Source organism: Chamaea fasciata, unplaced genomic scaffold (assembly GCF_029207755.1).
Source record: "Chamaea fasciata isolate MVZ Bird 193981 ecotype frontalis unplaced genomic scaffold, bChaFas1.0.hap1 SCAF_18, whole genome shotgun sequence".
NCBI lineage: Eukaryota > Metazoa > Chordata > Aves > Passeriformes > Sylviidae > Chamaea > Chamaea fasciata.
Genome location: NW_027094103.1, coordinates 8,748,636 through 8,765,363, shown reverse-complemented (window position 1 = coordinate 8,765,363; position 16,728 = coordinate 8,748,636). Strand labels below are relative to the sequence as shown.

General features: G+C 54.5%; 1 protein-coding gene across 1 annotated transcript in view; it reads right to left on the bottom strand.

The window, feature by feature from the left end:
* Nucleotides 1–12,861, bottom strand: part of MN1 (MN1 proto-oncogene, transcriptional regulator) — a 34,690-nt gene extending 21,829 nt beyond the window's left edge. The window contains exon 1 of the mRNA XM_066199780.1: nucleotides 9,386–12,861. Within this exon, the coding sequence (XP_066055877.1) occupies nucleotides 9,386–12,815 (3,430 nt within the window). The 5' untranslated portion in view covers nucleotides 12,816–12,861. The remainder of the gene's footprint in view (nucleotides 1–9,385) is intronic.
* Between the last annotated feature and the right edge of the window lie 3,867 nt (nucleotides 12,862–16,728).

The following is a 16,728-nucleotide window of genomic DNA, read 5'->3' as shown; positions in this document are numbered from 1 at the left end:
CCCTATATCCAGCAACAATAAAATCTGTTCTATCATAAAATACCAGCTGCTCTGCACTTCAAATAATAATACTATTTTTAAAGGGTTTCAGAATTATTGTCTCATAGATTGTGGTAGCTTTTATTACAATTACTGGGGAACTCCTTTTTTTCTTTTGCACAATACAATCAATAGGCCCATTTATTATCTTCTTGCTTTTAAAACTACTTGGTCTGAAATTTTGGGTTACTTTTCAGGCTAGGCAAAAAACATTCTTCAGCCTAACATTTGGCACCAATAAAAATTAAAACAATTGAGCCAGATCAAAAAGATCTCTAACATTAGATGCAAAGAGCTACCTGGCTGCCTGGCAGGTCTAAGGGACACTCTTTTTCTAATTATCAGCTTGGTACCACTCCAGGAATACGTTACACCAGGTGGTTGTGAACTACTGGGCAGCTCAGTCCTGGGGTCTGGGTCCTCCTCTTCCATCACCCAGGGGAGCAGAGAGGAGAAGCCCTCGCTTGGTGATGTTTCCAACCCCAGGAACAGCATCGGGAGGAGGTGAAAACCCACCTCGCACCAAACCACTTCTGCAACATCAAGGTCTCTTTTCCTGCTGCTAAGACTGACAAACTTACTTAGAAATTCACTCACACACGGATCAGAAGTGCCGTAATTGGGGTTTGGGTTTATTTTCTTCCACAAGAGAAGAAATGCTGCCCCGGAGAGGGCAGTGCAGCCGCGCCATCCCCTCCCAAGAAGGAATCCACGCAGAAATGAGATCACCAGGTGGGATGAGATGCTCTCAGCCCTTCATTCCCTGCCCACACGCCCAACCCAGCAGCATTCAGTGCCAGCGTGCCAGCCTCTGCTGGGTACCCAAGTGCACTCCAGTTCCACTGTGCACCTCACCAGCATCCTCTGCCCAAGCCCTGGTGGCATCACAGCGTGTTCTGGCGCCGAACCGGCAGCTGCCCAGCCCAACAACGCCTGTTTCACCTCATCTGGACAGTAAATCTTCAGCAGCGGGAACATCTCCCAGGTTTCTAAAGCACCACGGCAATTTATGGTGCAATAAATATGATCTTAAACAAAAATAATCCTAGAGTGGGACCTGAATATGGACTCGGCTGCACTCTAAATCACACGCAAACCCCAATTTCTGTAAGTACGGCGGCGATGCCTTGACTGACCGAGCCATGCAGGCAGGAGCAGGAACAGACACTCCCTCCCCACCCGTTTCCACTGGCAGCCTCACCTCCAGCAGTGCACGGGAGGGAAGGCTCAGCCCCATTCCCCAGGGAGCAGCACTGCTCGCAGTGATGAGCAGCTGTGCCTCAGACCGACAGCACCCTCTGCGTTTTTAAATGCCATTATAGAGGAATATTATACCCACCTACCCCACCCCCCCAAAAAAAAAAAAAATTAGTGGAAGATTTTTCTAGGAAAGAGATCCTAAAATTCTGACCAGATAATAACCCCAGCCCAACCTCCATTTCCTATGTTAATAGATCAATTTACATCTTTCTAGCAAAATGGTTTCAGGCTACATTATAAAAAAGAAAAAAGTCATGCCTTTCTTCTGAAACTGCATTTTTGGAGAGGATTAAGGAGGAAGGAAGGATATGACTCTTTCCAGGGCTTTGCAGTGTATTTGCTTCACACGGCAAATTAATATTCTCAATTTTAACTCAGAAGTACATTCTTAATTAGGGTATGAAATGTTTTAAAATTTTCTTCACTTTACAAATGGCTGCTTTTTCAATTAACTGTGCTTCCCCAGCCTCAGGATGATCTTTCTATTAGCAACAGAATGCTTTCGAATATTTTGTGAATACTAATTCACAAAATTAATTAAATGCAGACTTAACTCTGAAAACATATATTTTACCACAAAAAACCCCCGCTGTCTTCCAACTACTGACCAATCTCAGGCTTTGCTGGGATCAAGGGGATCAAGTCCTAAAGGCCCAGCAGTCAGAACTGAAGGTAGGAGAGTTAAAAGGAAAAAAAAACCAAAGTTCTTCATTTTGTATTTTAAATGGTCCAAACACAGAGGGGGATAAGATAAATATCCCAAAGTTCACACAAAGTGGCCACGGGAGCAGGACTGTGGCACGTCTCTCCCATCGCTCACAGTCACAGCTAGCAGAGCCCTTCGAGCTCCCACACGTGTTGTCTGTGTTTAAACTCAAATAAACTGCATTTATTTAGAAGTAAAAAATCTATCAAAGCAGCGCTTAAATGTAACCAGATTTCTGCTTACCAAACAAAGAAAAGCTTTTTTAGACAAATGTTAAAAGCTAATAAAAAATGTAGACCGCCTAGCGTCCTGCTCAGTGGTGTTACGTTAGAACTCTGAGCAGACACAAACAGATTTGCTGGAATTGAAAACAAACAGACACACAGTGGCCCGCTGCAGCTCCAAACACCTCAGCTGAGACTCCTGCAGCATCCAAACACCTCAGCCTGCAGCTGCGACTCGGCTGCTGCTCGGGAGCAGCCCATGATGGATGCACACGTGCATCCCGGGGAGCGGCATCGTCGGCGGTGCCAGGGCAGCTCCTGCCCAAACGGGCAAGGCAAGACTTGGGAGAACACGACTTCCAAACGGTCAGCATGGATCAGACCCAATCCTACGGAGAGGGATGTGCCCTACGTGTGAGTCAGGTGTCTCAAAAGCGCACAAGCACGGAGCAAAAATACTCCCGTGACAATGCCTGTGCTGCCACAAAAAATAACCCAAGTACAGGAAAGAAACACAGAACAGTGGTGACCACGTATTTTTGCATTACTATGGATAAGTGCAACACTAAGAAAGGCACATTTCTACACCATCGAGTCTTAAAACTTATTACATCAACTAAGGAAAATGCATTCCCCCCATCCAGATGCCTTTGTCACTTGCCAGGAGATGAGCGGAACATGAAGCCTTAGAGGAGAGGGCACTGGTAGGGAGAGGAGAAGAAGGGGTGCTCAAGAGGGGAACAGTAAAGCAATATCATCTAAGATGTTCTCTTTGAAGTATTAAGAAAGTCAGCTTGTAAAAATTAATGGATTAGACCTCCAGCTGTTCCAAGACTCAGCTTTAAATTTAGAAGGCATTTGCCTTTGGAACATTGGCACATAATCCATAAAATATATTTAAATTTGTAAAAAAAGCCCAAATCCTTTGTATTAAAAGGTCACTAATAACTCAGAATGTTTTAACTGCACCAACACAAAAGCATCTGGCAAAGGAAAAGCAGAAAACTACAAAGAATCGCAGTATTTTTATATAAGCCAATCATCTAATCACTGTATGTAAACTGGGTCTATCTACAGAACAGCAAAAACTCAGAATCACATTTTAAAAACTGAGAAATCTAACCAAGACCAGGAAGGTGAGCGCAGACCTTGAATTTTCTGAATGATTCCACAGCTTCACCTATTCGATTTCCATAAGGTTCCCCATGCCCCTTACCCATGATCGGGTGCACAGCCAGCCATGTTCTGAACAGCCCTCACTAACAGAGGCTCTCCTTTAAAAACGCTCCGCAAAAAAACCACGAAACAAGAATAATTTCATATTTAAAAATAAACAGCACACCGATATTAAACACGTCCTGAAAACGTTAATCATATGTTTACAGGTGCAAAAACCATTCTTTCTAAGGGTGTAGATTTTTCAATGGAAAAGCCAGACCAGCTGGACAGGGAGGCGGATGCCGGCCGGAGCCGCGGCGCGATGCCGAGGTGGGTACCAGCGCCTGACGCCCACCACCCACACTGCCTGCATCCAACACGCTCCACTCCCAAACATGCACAAGGACAATCTATTCTATACCAGAGATAAAACAGGGAATGATCCTCTGCCTACAATTTGACAGGTCTCTTTCGATATTCTCAGTGTGCATGAGAAATTATATCACTAAACGGCTTCTGATATTTCAGTAAATTTAGCGTTAACAAAGCATACATGTTAGGCCACCTGAAGATTCATTTCAGAACTGGCTGTGCACTTTCTGAGGAGACTCTCCTCACAGTCAGATTTAACAGAAATACATGAGAAACCACTGACTGAAAATATACAGTAATTTGTCTAGTACTAAAATTTTATATGGCCACATAAAGGCATTTTACTGTACCAAAACCTTTCCCTGGTATAGAACATTACCGAGACTGAGAGTCAGCTGGTTCAAATAAAAGCAGCCTATTTAGTTTTAGGTTAGACTTTTGTTTGATGCCTTATTCTTTGTTCTACACAAGTAACAACAAATTGTAACTACAGACATTGCTAATTAATAACGCTTTTTACCAAAATATTATTTGCAGTTCTGTGGTCATGCATTCCACTAGGTCATTGGTAAAAAAACCAGGTATTGTACCTTAAAAATTAAGAGCAGACATGGAGTAATACATCACAGATCAAATAAATCTATGCTGTCATTCGAGCTCATATATAAATACTAAGTCTAATCCATTTCCTTTTACATCATACAGAAAGATCTGAAGCACATTCACACACGAATTTCAAGAAACGTCTCCCTCGAAGTCTGTCTCACGCACATCCTCACACCAAGTGTGTGCAAAACAACCCTGTTAAAACTCACCTTGCAACTGAATGGGCCATCAGAAAATAACAGACTTTGGGGCAAGGAAGCACCAGGATGCAAACCAGATAGGTAATCTGCATTAATTCAAACACAGCTAGATCGTCCACTGAAATGAGAACAGGTAAATCTAGAGACCAAAAATTAATAGCCAGACAGACAGTGGATGCAAAGGCAAACAGTGGCCACAGTTGTTACTGAAATGCCAATAAATTTACACACTTCCTGCACTAAATATTTTAGTATATCACAGCAAGAGGAAATACTACTGAAAATTCTGTCCCTTGCTTTCTCTAATATATGCCACAAAGCTCGACAAGCACGCTGCTACAGAATGTTTATAAAACAAAGGAAAATATTTCTAAACAGGACCATTTTCTAGCAGAAAGTATTAAAAAGTATAGTCAGTCAAGGTAAACAATGGAGAATTTCTGTCATTCACATGAGGCCAAGCAGGAGCAACCCTTCCAATTATTTTTTTTTAACAGGTTAGAAAAGTTTAAAGCATCGTACTAATTCCAAATCTAATGCACACCAAACTCTCTCCCCTCCCAGGATAAGCAGCGGCAGCGTTCTTCCCTCGTCACTCTGCTTGCTAATCCAGATGATTTAATAAAGATGTGGATTTGATATATGTGATACGTGTATCGTGTAACTTCAAGACAAAGGCAATAGCCTCTTTTTTCACTAAATTGTTAAAATTGTGTAAGTTTCAGCAGCCCAGTGAGACAAACAAAGCAGCATCGGGAATCACAGCCCCTGCACTGGAAAAGGCGCTGAGCTTTGCTGCTGAACTCGCTTCCACAGCGCTCACTACAACACAGCCGCTCACAGCACATCGCTTGCAGTGAGGGTTCAGTGCCTGAAAAACCTCACGAGAGGTCTGACAAACTCAGTCCAAGTAAACAAACGCAGTCCCTCGGTAAAGCCTCTGAAAGAACTAAGCAGTATTTAAAATAAAGCAGGCAGCAGAATGCACTGGAAAGGGAAAGAAAACAAAGGCTCCCGGCCGCATCTGGACCGAATTTGACCTTTGTTAATGTATTTCTAGTAATTCACAGATGTTACACACTGCTCCAGCAAGAGGGTTTGGCCTGTGGGCTCATTCCAGTGACAGGTTTGGTGTAAGGATGAAATATTAACAAAATCTCACAGATGAAGGCTAACGGTGCCGCGTGGCACGTGCCCGTCAGCCCGGACTGACGAGCCCAACAGACACCGAGCAGCAAAATATATTCCCATCCTTTCCAATCAACACCTGCACAGTTGTAGGTACATACTGATGTCTTCACCGGACATCTGCAGTATGGGACCTTCAAAATCTCAATTACAAACTAAAACCAAAACCCCACCAGCAGTTAATTGCTGGGTTTCTAAAGAATACTAATACACGTTTCATGGAAGGGGAAATTGTTCTGGTTTGGTCAAACCAGGAAAAGCACAACCCCATTAAACTGGCCCCGGTTTTTTAAGTGAATTTGATCTGGTTATTCTTTGTCAGCTAGAGCTGTGGTGTTAGAAGTCAAGACAACCCCTACAGACTCAGTGTTATTTATCTCTCACTCCCAGCACAAGCTGCTAGGCGGAAGAAAACACGAAATTCTAGAAAGCATTTTCAGGGGGGAAAAAAACCCAAAACCTACCAGCTACTTCACATAAAACATGTTGGTACAAGAAATGATGCATCAGAGAAAACTCCTTAGAGAAAACACATTTCAGGGCAGAGCCATGTCCAGGCAGCATTACTAATACCACATTCCGAACTGGAACGTGAACGCACGCACAGGGCTCGCGGCAGGCCAGCGTCGGAGGTGTCACACCTCGCGGGGCACCAGCAGCACCCGTGCCTGCTCTCAGCAACCTCCAGACCCACAGCTCACACAACTGCCAGAGACCAGCAAATCCTTTTAACACGGTTATGGGAAAAAAAGGTGAGCTCCAAGGAATCTGAGCAGCCATTAAAACAACTTCTTCCCCCCATAACCTGCACATTAACAGAGTATTTGAGAAGTTCCTGATCCTGCTGTGTTTTGGGGAGCCTGCTCTTTTCTTCATGGCCAGCACTGAAGCCGGACCCTCCGGTCCTGGCACTGGCTGAGAGTGGCAGGCAGTGCACACAGTGCCCAGCCCTGCACTGAGGGGAAGCTGCCCCCCACACCCACAGCCCCTTCCTCCACCTCCTCTTCCTCCACCTCCCCGGCACCTGAGGAGCCGCCGGTGCCAATCGCAGCAGCGCCACAATGGGAATAAATCCCCGACCGCCTGCCCTCTCACGGCAGGTGTAAATCAGAAGCCCCCAGCAATGCCTGCACTGGGGAGGACCCTGGGTCTAATGCTGCTCTCACGAACGCTGCCCAGCCCCAAAACGGTGCCCACCTTCCAGCACGGCGTTCCGCACGCCTAGGAGCTGCCTGAATTCGGAGGAGCGCTGTCTGGAGCCTGCGCATCCACCCGGGCACTGGGTTACTGCTGGAACAAACAGCACAGTGCAAACCCCAGCCGACTGAGAAGGTTTAAAATCTCAGCCCACGTCTAAAGAAAGCCTTTTCTTAAACACAGTTTCACACACTCAGGGATATGGCAATGTTAAGTTAAATTATTTCTACTGACCGATGTGAACAGCCTGTTTTATCTCACTCATTGTATCTTTATCATCTCCAACAACAGTTAAAAGTAAATTCTCTGTGACTCTGTATAAATTTCCTCATCTGAGGAACCAGCCCATTCAAATCCCTGAAGTGACTAAAGCATGAACCAACCCGAGCGCCTCTGCATTGTTGTGGAACTGGTTTGCTATTTTATGTTAAGCTTCTGAAATACTAAAACATATCCTTATATAGGAACACTGATTAAATGGTTTTCCTTCCAAGTGATGAACTGTTTTAACACCAACATTGTGGTTATCACGACCAGAAAGCAATTACTTCTTTCACTAGCTGTTACTAAGAATAGCTGTGATCAAAGTGACTGGAGGAGTGCTGTTAAAAGACGCTGCAGAAGCATCGCTCTGTATGACACACACACACACAAAATATAGATCATTTTAAGCCAAATTACACTTTTAATAAATGTGCTGTTCAGAATTAAATCACTGCTCAGGATTTCTTTTTTCATCCAGGAAGTCGAGATCTATACAAGTTAATTCTTTCAACACCTATTTCTAAACACAGCACGGTGTGAGATCTGTGTATGTGTGTGTGTGAAAGTGCACACGGTAACGGGGTGCGTGTGGTGTGAGAGAACGTATATATGTGCTTGAGCCTGCCAAGGCAGAAGTGACAGGAACTGTGATTTGTGCTAACTAGCTATTGATCCAGTCAGATCTAGATGTTGTGTACAAGAAACAATAAAAGAGTAGGGGCCAGGAAGGATGCTGTGTGCAACTCCATTTAAAAATGGAAAAGAAGGGCCCCAAACAAACCAATTTATGTCCTTGCCTGGGTGAAGCATGGAGAATGCTGATGGGCTTCCTCGGGTCTGCCGTGCATGCTAAACACTCTGCTCGAAATGAGAGTCTCCTGCGCTGGGCATTAAACATGAACAAAGAGACAAACCGTGGGGGCTAGGATTCACGCTTCAGAAAGCCAAAGCTGCAAAGCCAACCAGAACCGGGTTAGGAAACAGCCCAGTTTCCAAACCAGCTCCCTTCTAATTTCACCAACAACTTTCTTAGCAAAATTACTAAATGTGGAGGGCTGTAAAAAGTCGGTCTCTACTGCAAGAGGTAATGAAAACAATTTCAAACTACACTGCAGTAGCAAAATATCACCTCTCCTAGGCACAAATAATGAGTTTATATTGTGTAAACTGCACACATGTATTTCTAGCACACCAAAACCCACCCGACTGCCCTCAGATAGCAGGTACAGCATGTGCACCCATTATAACAATCACACATACTGCTAGGCAGGTTGCAAAATAGGGATTTGATAAGATAAAATAGAAACCAATTGAACCTATAATCATCCTTATCTCAAACAGCTTTTATAATAGAGGGTTTTCCATTAAAATATTTTTTCCTAAGCCTGGGGAATTACGATGCCCTCCGGACACAAGGAAGGATCAAAAATGACAACTAATGTCAAAATTAAACATCTGTCAACTAAGCAAGTTTTACACTAACAGACAGAGAGCCTTATTTTAAACCGCCTTTCAGTTAAATGAAAAATAATTTGTTACAAGCTGTTCAGTTCAGTATCACACTGCTATGGGCTCCAAATGCAAGCAGGGGGCACCTGGACCTGAAGGGGCAGCACTACCACCACACTCACGTTTTTGTGGTTTGGGAAAGAAAACCTCAGTCACAGTTTTGGGAAGGGGGCTGGAAGGTTCAGCTGGCACCAGGCTCTGTGGGAGCGCCCTCCTCAGCACCCCCTGCCTGGTGGGACCCTGCAGGGGGGACCCTCTTCTGCACCTCAGGCTGCCTCAGGCTGCAGTCCCCTTCTGCAGCACCCCAGGCCCAGGAGCTCAGGTGGGGTTCTCACTGGGAGCCCCTCTGCTCAGACCCCCACCTGCCATTCCCTAGGAGACATGACGGGGCTAGCAGCAGAGATGCCACGGGGCAGTTGTCACCTGGGCCAGTCAGGCAGCAGGCACTTTGTCCCTGACACTGGCCCTCCCAGCAGAGCCACCCAGCATCCTGCAGCCCCAGTCCAGACTGGGAAGGTGCCTGGCACCCACCAAGGGAGGAGAGGGTGTGGAGCCAGTGTGTGCCCTGAGTACCAGAGCTGCAACCCCCCCATGTCCCCATCCCTGAGCAGCCCACAACTACCCCTACCCCTGTGCCAGCACCCATGTGGGACAACTGATACCTTCTTTGCTGGGGTTCGGGGGCTTGGGCTTCTCCCAGGGCGCCATGGGCTTGTCCTCCTCCTGCCCCTCCATCAGGGCCTTCTCTCCAGGCAGGTACCAGGTGGAGTTGTGCTCTGCCATCAGGGAGTCCAGGTCGATGGTGCTCATGGTGCCCTTGACACCCTCCGAGCAGCAGCTGCCCAGGTCGCTGTCCCCATTCTGCCCCGCACACTCCCCCTTCTTGCTCTTCAACCCCAAGGGCTGGTCTTCCGAGATGCTGAACTGCTGCCGCTGGAGCTGGATCTGTGCCTGCAGGATTTCCAGGGGGTGGATCTCATCCTGGGCCGAGGTGCTTGTGGGGGTCCGCACCTGCTCCATGCTTGGCGTGCCAGGGTGAGCGCCTGCCGTGGTGCTGAGCCCATAGCTGTCGGGGGTCGAGGTAGATGTACTGAGAAGGCCAAGGGCCAGGGGCTTCTGTCCGTTGAGAAGTGTGTGCTCCCCACGGGGCAGCTTGGGCGAACCACCCAGCAGCGGGCTACGGGTGGGCTTGGAGGTGGCATTGTCGGAGCTGGAGGACACCTCGTCCTCGTTGCCGTAGCTGGTGCTGACCTCGTCGGGAAAGTCCACGTGCGGGGAGCTGCCGTCTGACTTGGTCACGCTCTGGATGCCGCTGTCCAGGGAGGACATCAGGTCGGGCTGCTCCGCCAGCAACAGTTCACTGCCCTTGCCCCAGGAAGGAGAGGTCAGGGGCTTGTCGTGCGGGGTGCCTCCACCGCGCTCAGCGCCCGCAGCCCCCGGCGGGGCCCCCGCCGCCACCGGCACTGCCGGCTGCCCTGGGCTGACACCGGCTCCCCCACCCTCGGCAGCTGAGAACTTCTCAAAAAACGTGCCGGGGCTGACGTGCCCACTGTCCCGTTTCCGGCGACCCCGACCCCGCCCGCCACCCGCCTTCCCCTCGCCACCGGCCACCGGCTCCAGCGCGTAGCCGGGCGAGAGGCTGCTCTCCGCGGGCAGCAGCGGGGCAGCGCCCGCTGCTTTGCCCGTGCCACCCCCACCTACTGGCGGCCCTGCTGGGAAGTAGTCCGGGGCAGCAGGTGGCGGGTCAGGCTCGGCCTGGCTGAGCTTGCGCTTGGCCTCGGCCGGGCTCTTCTTGTTGAAGGTGACGTTGAGGTTGGGAGCGCCCAGGCTCGCGATCATGTTTTGGCAGGCGGTGGAGAGGGCAGCCAGGCAGCTCTGCCCGAAGACATTGTCCTTGCTGGCCGCCTTGCTGAAGGAGCCCAGCGAGAGGGCACCCAGCTTGCTGGCAGCGGGCCGTGGCGGGGGTGGCGGGGGAAACTCGGGCGGGGGTGGTGGGTAGGCCCCTGGCGAGGCGCTGAGGGCAGGTGCAGCCCCGTGGGCCGCCGGCTGCCGCGCCGCCGCCGCGAAGGGGAAGCCAGGCTGAGCGGCGAAGTCGGCGGGGCCACGGCGCTCAGCAGGGGCACTGGGCAGTGCCACGCCGCTGCCCGGTGACTGCAGCTGCGAGAGGCCACCCATCGAGGGTGTGAAGGGCGGATGGACGCCGGGCGACGGCAGGGCCTGTGCCGGCCCTTCGCCTGCCATCCGCAAGGGCTCCTGCAGCCCCAGCCCACCGGCGCCCGGCCGGAAGAGCACGGCGGGGCCACCCGGCTGCAGGCCCAGCTCGTGGGGGGCTGCCTCGGCTGGTAGCCCGGGCGCTGCCAAGCGCCTCGGCAGCAGCTCCCCAGGCGGCGGCGGCCCTGCGAACCAGGCGCTGTCGGGGGCCAGGTGGGGCGCCGGAGCATCGAAGCTGCGGCCGCCACCAGCCTCCCGCTCGAAGGCTGGCGGGGGCAGGCCGCCGGGTGCGCCCACCTCACCGTGATGCCCCAGCTGCTGCAGGCTGGGCGGCCGCAGGCGCTGCTGGCTTCGCGAGGCCATCTGCTTCATCACCAGGGCCGCGTTCTGGCGCTGCGCCAGTGCCGGGTGCTCAGGGCCGCCGTGTGGCAATGGGCCTCCAAAGGCCTCAGGTGCCGGCGGGGTGAACTCGCCCGGCAGGCCGGGGTAGGCCGTCGGGGACAGGTGACTCTCCATGGCCGGGCCGTGCATGCCGCCGCCCCAGGAGGCACAGCGCTCGACGCCAGGAGTGTTGGGGAAGTCAAACCGCGGCCTCTTGGCGACGCTCACGTAGGGGGCATCGAAGTGCTGCAGTCTTTGATTTGGTGGCTGTTGCGGAGGAGGGTGCTGCATATTAAACACGGGGTCGGTGTAGGGATGCATATTCCTGTTCTCCAGTCTGTGAATAGGGTATTCAAACTGTGCATGCTGGTTCTGCATTATGGGCCCATTGTCCTGCAGGTTGGAGTTGGGAGCGTTGGCTTCTGTTTGCTGTTGCCTAGGGATGGCTGGCGGGCAGGAGTTCTGTCTGGCCAGCAAGCCCGGCGGCTGCTGCGGTGGTTGCGGTGGTGGTGGTGGCTGCTGCTGCTGCATCAGCGGGTGCCTGGCGTTGGCCCCCGGCTCCAGACCGGCCGACATCTTCCGCGCCCCCCCGAAGCGCTCGAAGAAGACGCCGTGCTGCTGCGGCTGGTGCGCCTTGGCCACGGCCATGCCCGGCGCCCGGGGCAGGGCGGGCGCCCCCGCGAAGCTGCCGCCCGCCGGCACCTGCCGCCCGCCGCCGTAGTGCGGCAGCTGCCCCTCAGGCTCCGACGGGGAGAAGACGGGCAGCTCGAAGTGGCTGGCAGGGCCATCGCCAGGGTAATTGTATTCCAGCGAGTCCACGCCGCCCTGCGCCGGCAACCGCCGCGGCTCCAGGCCGTGGGGCTCGGAGGAGCCGGCCGCCGGCAGCCCGTGGAAGGAGGCAGCGCGGTTGGGGGACTGGTCGAGGGGCAGGCAGGGGGCCGGCACGGCGTGGCTGGCAGCGCCGGCGCCGTGGTGCTGGAAATCGGGCAAGGTCCCGGGGCGCTGCTGCCCGAAGCCCTCGCCGCCCTGGCCCTCGGCCATGTGCTCGTAGCCGTCGGCGAACGCCGTCTGCCCGCCCAGAGCGCCGCTGTAGCCCAGAAGGCGCCCGCCGTGCACGCAGGAGGCGCCGGGGTCGGGCCCGAAGCCGCCGCCGAAGTGCGGGGGGTGCTGGTGCGGGTGGGGGGCGCCGCCGGGGCCGCCGTGCGGCTGCTGTCCGCCGAAGAAGCCGTGCACAGGCGGCTGCATGCCGCCGCCGTGCAGCTCGGCAGGGCCGCGGCCCGGGAAGCCGTAGCCGTCCCCGGCCAGGCTCATGTTCATGCCCAGGAGGGGCGGCTCGCCCAGCGCTCCCAGGGCCGGGTCCGCCGGTGCTGGGCCGCCGCCGGGGAAGGCCGGCGCCTTGAAGTGCGCGCTCATGCTCAGTCCGGGCTGGCCGAAGCCCCGCTCCGCCTGCCCGCCGCTCCGGCCGCTGTTCTGCGGCTCGAACTGCTCCAGCCCGAACATCCTGCGCGGCTCCTCAGCAGGGCATGGCTGCTCCGCGCCGCTCCGCCGTCCCGCTGCCCGCCGCTCCCCGCTGCTCCGCTCCGCGCCACTCGGCCGCCCCCGCTCACATCCTGCCGCGCCGCCGGCACCGGCCGCTCGCCCGCGCTCACCCCGCCGCTCGCCGCTCGCTGCTGCCCGAGAGCCGACGGGGCGGCGCGCCGCCGCTCACAGGCTCCGGCGCCCGGGAGCTGCGCGCCGCATCGCCGGCCGGCCGTGCGCTCCCGCGGCTCGCAGCGCTCCGGCGGCGGCGGGGCCGGGGCGCGGGGCCGGGCGGGCGCTGCGAGGGCTGCGCCGCGCTCCCCGCGCGCTGCCGCGCTCTCACCCAGCGCTGGCGGAGCAGCAACAAGTTTTGCATTTCAGCGATGAATTTCAGCCATCGGGGCTGCGCCAATGAGCGCCGCGGACCGGGGCGGGGCTGCCGTTAAGGTGGCTCCGCCGCCGGCCCCGCGCCCCGCCCGCACCGCGCCCCGCACCGCCCCCCGTGCCCGGCGGCGCCGCTGCTCCCGCGGCGCACGGAGCGCGGGCGGACGGGGAGGTGCGCGGTGCCTCGGGGTCCCGGAGCAGAGTCCCGGAGCGGGGCGGGGGGCACTGGAGCTGGGACCAAGTGGCGGGTGTAAGGAGCCACCGGCCGCACCGGGGTGAAGCCCGCCCGGCAGCCCCGAGCCCGGGAACAGGAGCGGCCCCGAGCCGGGCACCGCGCGGAGCCTCGCGGGGAGCGGGCGCTGCGGCAGCGGGGGTAGTCACAACCCCGTTCCCCCGGAGGGACAAACACCCACCAGGCCCCGGGGGCCCACAGATCGCCGGCGGGACACGGTGCTTCAGGTGCTCGCGGTGCACATGTCGATAGTTTAAAGAAATAGTAATGAATATTGCTCCCACCAAAAAAAATGAAATCTATAAATAAGCGGCCGAGGACTGTTTGTATATGGCAGGAGAGTTTTAACGGGATTTTTTTTCTGCAGGATCAGGATGCTGCGCTGTGATTAAATATTGATTTTGTGTAATTAGTTTTCATGTGAACTATCCTCCTTGCTGATGGCCCGGAGATTTCAGAACTGGCGAAGAAATGGAATTGGACGTGGAAATTATTACTTAGCGAAGTGACAAGGGGGAAAGAGGGGGGCGCGGGGCTCGAGCTGCGGGGCGGGCACCGGGGTGGAAATCGCAGCACGCGCGGCGCGACCGCGGCACAAAGGAACGAAGGGGATGTCTCGCTCCTCGCTACGGGAACGGCGGCAACGGAGGGAGGGACTGAGTGAGACACGAGGCCGCCGGCTCTTGCTCCGCGACCCTGCATAGAGGCAGCGGTCCGGACCGACGGCTGCCCCGACCGGGGCCCCGCAGCCGGCGCGGCTCCGGGTCAGAGGCGACCCCGCGCCCGGGGCTCCCCCAGCGCCGCCGCCGTCGCGCCCCCTCTGCGCCTGCGTGCGCGCCGTCGGAGCGGCTCTTCCGAACGGGCACAGCGCCCCCTGGCGACCGCCCGGGCCCCGCCGCACCCCCGCCGGGCGGAGAGGCCGCGCTCCGTGTTCTCGCTCCGTGTCCCCGCCGGGCGGAGAGGCCGCGCTCCGTGTTCTCGCTCCGTATCCCCGCCGGGCGGAGAGGCCCCGCTCCGTGTTCTCGCTCCGTGCCCCCGCCTGGCGGAGAAGCCCCGCTCCGTGTCCCCGCCGGGCGGACAGGCCCCGCTCCGTGCCCGCGCCCCCGCTCCGCCCCGACGGCGGTCGGAGAGCCCCCGCTCTAGCCCAGGGTCCGTGCTCCCGTTCCGCCCCGGCAGCGGGCAGTCGGGCCGGACGGGGCGGGCCGGGACCCGTGGGCATTCCTCGCCGCGGAAGGACAGGGTCGGCTGCGGGGGGTGTCGGGCGGAGTCGCGGGGAGCGGCTGTCCGGATTCGTCTTGGGGTACCGGCGCCGCCGCCACTCCCTTCCCCGGCCCGTCCTGCGCTTTTCTGGGGGCTCTGGGCGGGCAGCCCACCGCCCCGGGATGCCGCCGCTCCCTCCCGAGCCTCCCCTCGCCGTGGGCACAGAACGGCCCTTAGCCCAGCGCCGATGTCGCCCCCAAGGCTGCACCCCGGGCCTCGAGTCCGTACGCTGCACAAACAGCTCAGCCCCGCTCCCTCCAGAGCCACCGCAGTCTGGCTGGAGAGCGAAATCTCATCCCCACCCATGGCCTGGCCCGGCTCGCCCAGCAGCACTCCTTCTGTGGACTTCGGTGGGAGCCAGATGGTGTCTAGAGATGGACAATGGCAAACATGGAAATAATCTCAGCCGAAGGATTCTGACAGTAAAAACTGTGAGCTGCTTGGAATGGCAAGGTCGGATACCAGCTGCAGAGTTCTGCTGGCCCGTGGTGTGCATGTGGGAAGGTGGCTCAGCCCGTTTATAACCTGAGACGTGCTCTGGGCTGCCAACCTGCCCCACAGCTCCTGGTGTCCGGCACGGGGCTGGGAGCGTGGCCCTGGGCTGTGGCCAGCACTGTCAGGTCACCTCTGTCACAAAGGGTTGCAGTCCCCAGCCAAGAAGAAGGAAGTCTCTCTCAATCAGACTAAGCAGTGAAAAGTGTATTTTATAAAACATATTTTTACTTTCATTCTTGGGGTTTTGGTCATCTTGGGGGAAGCAAGGAAAGGCATTATTTAAATAGTTGTAGCTGCTGGGGATTATTTTCTAAATTAACAATAGTAATTGTGCCTGCCAAATCCAAAGTTGAGGGGATTCATTTATTTCAACTCTCCAGACAATAGCACAATTTTGGGTTTCATATTGCAAGCTCTGAAAACCAAATAGTGGGACTGATGTTAAAAAAAAAAAATCAAACAACATCAATTCATCAGACTTAAATCCAGTTCTTTCCATTGTGTCAGTTTAACTTGCACTGAGAAAAGTTGCTGCTCAGCAAAAAAAAAAGGGGAAAAAATCCTTTTTAACAAAATGAATGCATCATACATAAAACATCACGGACCATACAATTAGTAAGCAAATGTAAGAGTTCAGCTGAGTTCATAATTATTCAGCAAACCTATTCAGAATGATTTTTTCTCCCTGCAGCAATCTACTGTGTGGGCTCATTACCACTGAAAATCTAACGAAGAAACCACCACAGAAACTGCACAAAATAAGCCCATATGCTCAAGACACTTTAGCTCAGCCAACCCTTAGCAAGAGCCTCTTAAACGCTGACAGGGAGAGAGCCCAAGCTCACTTCTCTGCGGTATTTGCAGTCCCAGCTCTCCAAAGGTGTCCCATCTTTAGTGCAGCTTCAGGTACTTCAGTTGTGGCCACTCCTTTGTCCTCTGTGGTGCCACCAACGCCTGCACCGTGTCACACAGCAGCCCCGGTGATGGGCCCTGTCTCCGGAGCAGTCACCCAAAAGCCACTTCACAAAAGAGCTGATGGGTTTCTCTTGGCTGGGATTTCTCTTCCTAGCAGGGATTTTCGGTGAAAGGAATTGGAGTATTTAGAAGGACAGGTCTCCAAATCTGGCAGCTGATATTTTCAGGGAAGTTTTCAGCATTTCTGCCTGGAACAGTTTAGGGAAATTTTTGTATCTCCTGTCTCTCAAACTACAGCGAATGTGGTGGTGGAACGGACGCAGGAGGCAAATGTATAAAATCATTAGATCAGCTTGTGAGTGCAGGGAGCACAGAACCAGCTCCCAAGAGAAGGCATTGCTCCACAGGGGATACTGTCTGTCTGTGTACATCTGCTTGAGCTCCTGAGAACAGAAGGATTTTTGGGGATGGAAGGGCTCTGTTCTGGGCAGGTCCCAGGGCCTGGCATGGTTCAGGCTGTGCCCAGAGTGGGCAAACCTGTCTGCACATGGTGCCTCACAGGCTCCCAGGGATTTGCTGCCTGCGTGGTCACACTGCTGAGCTGGGAGG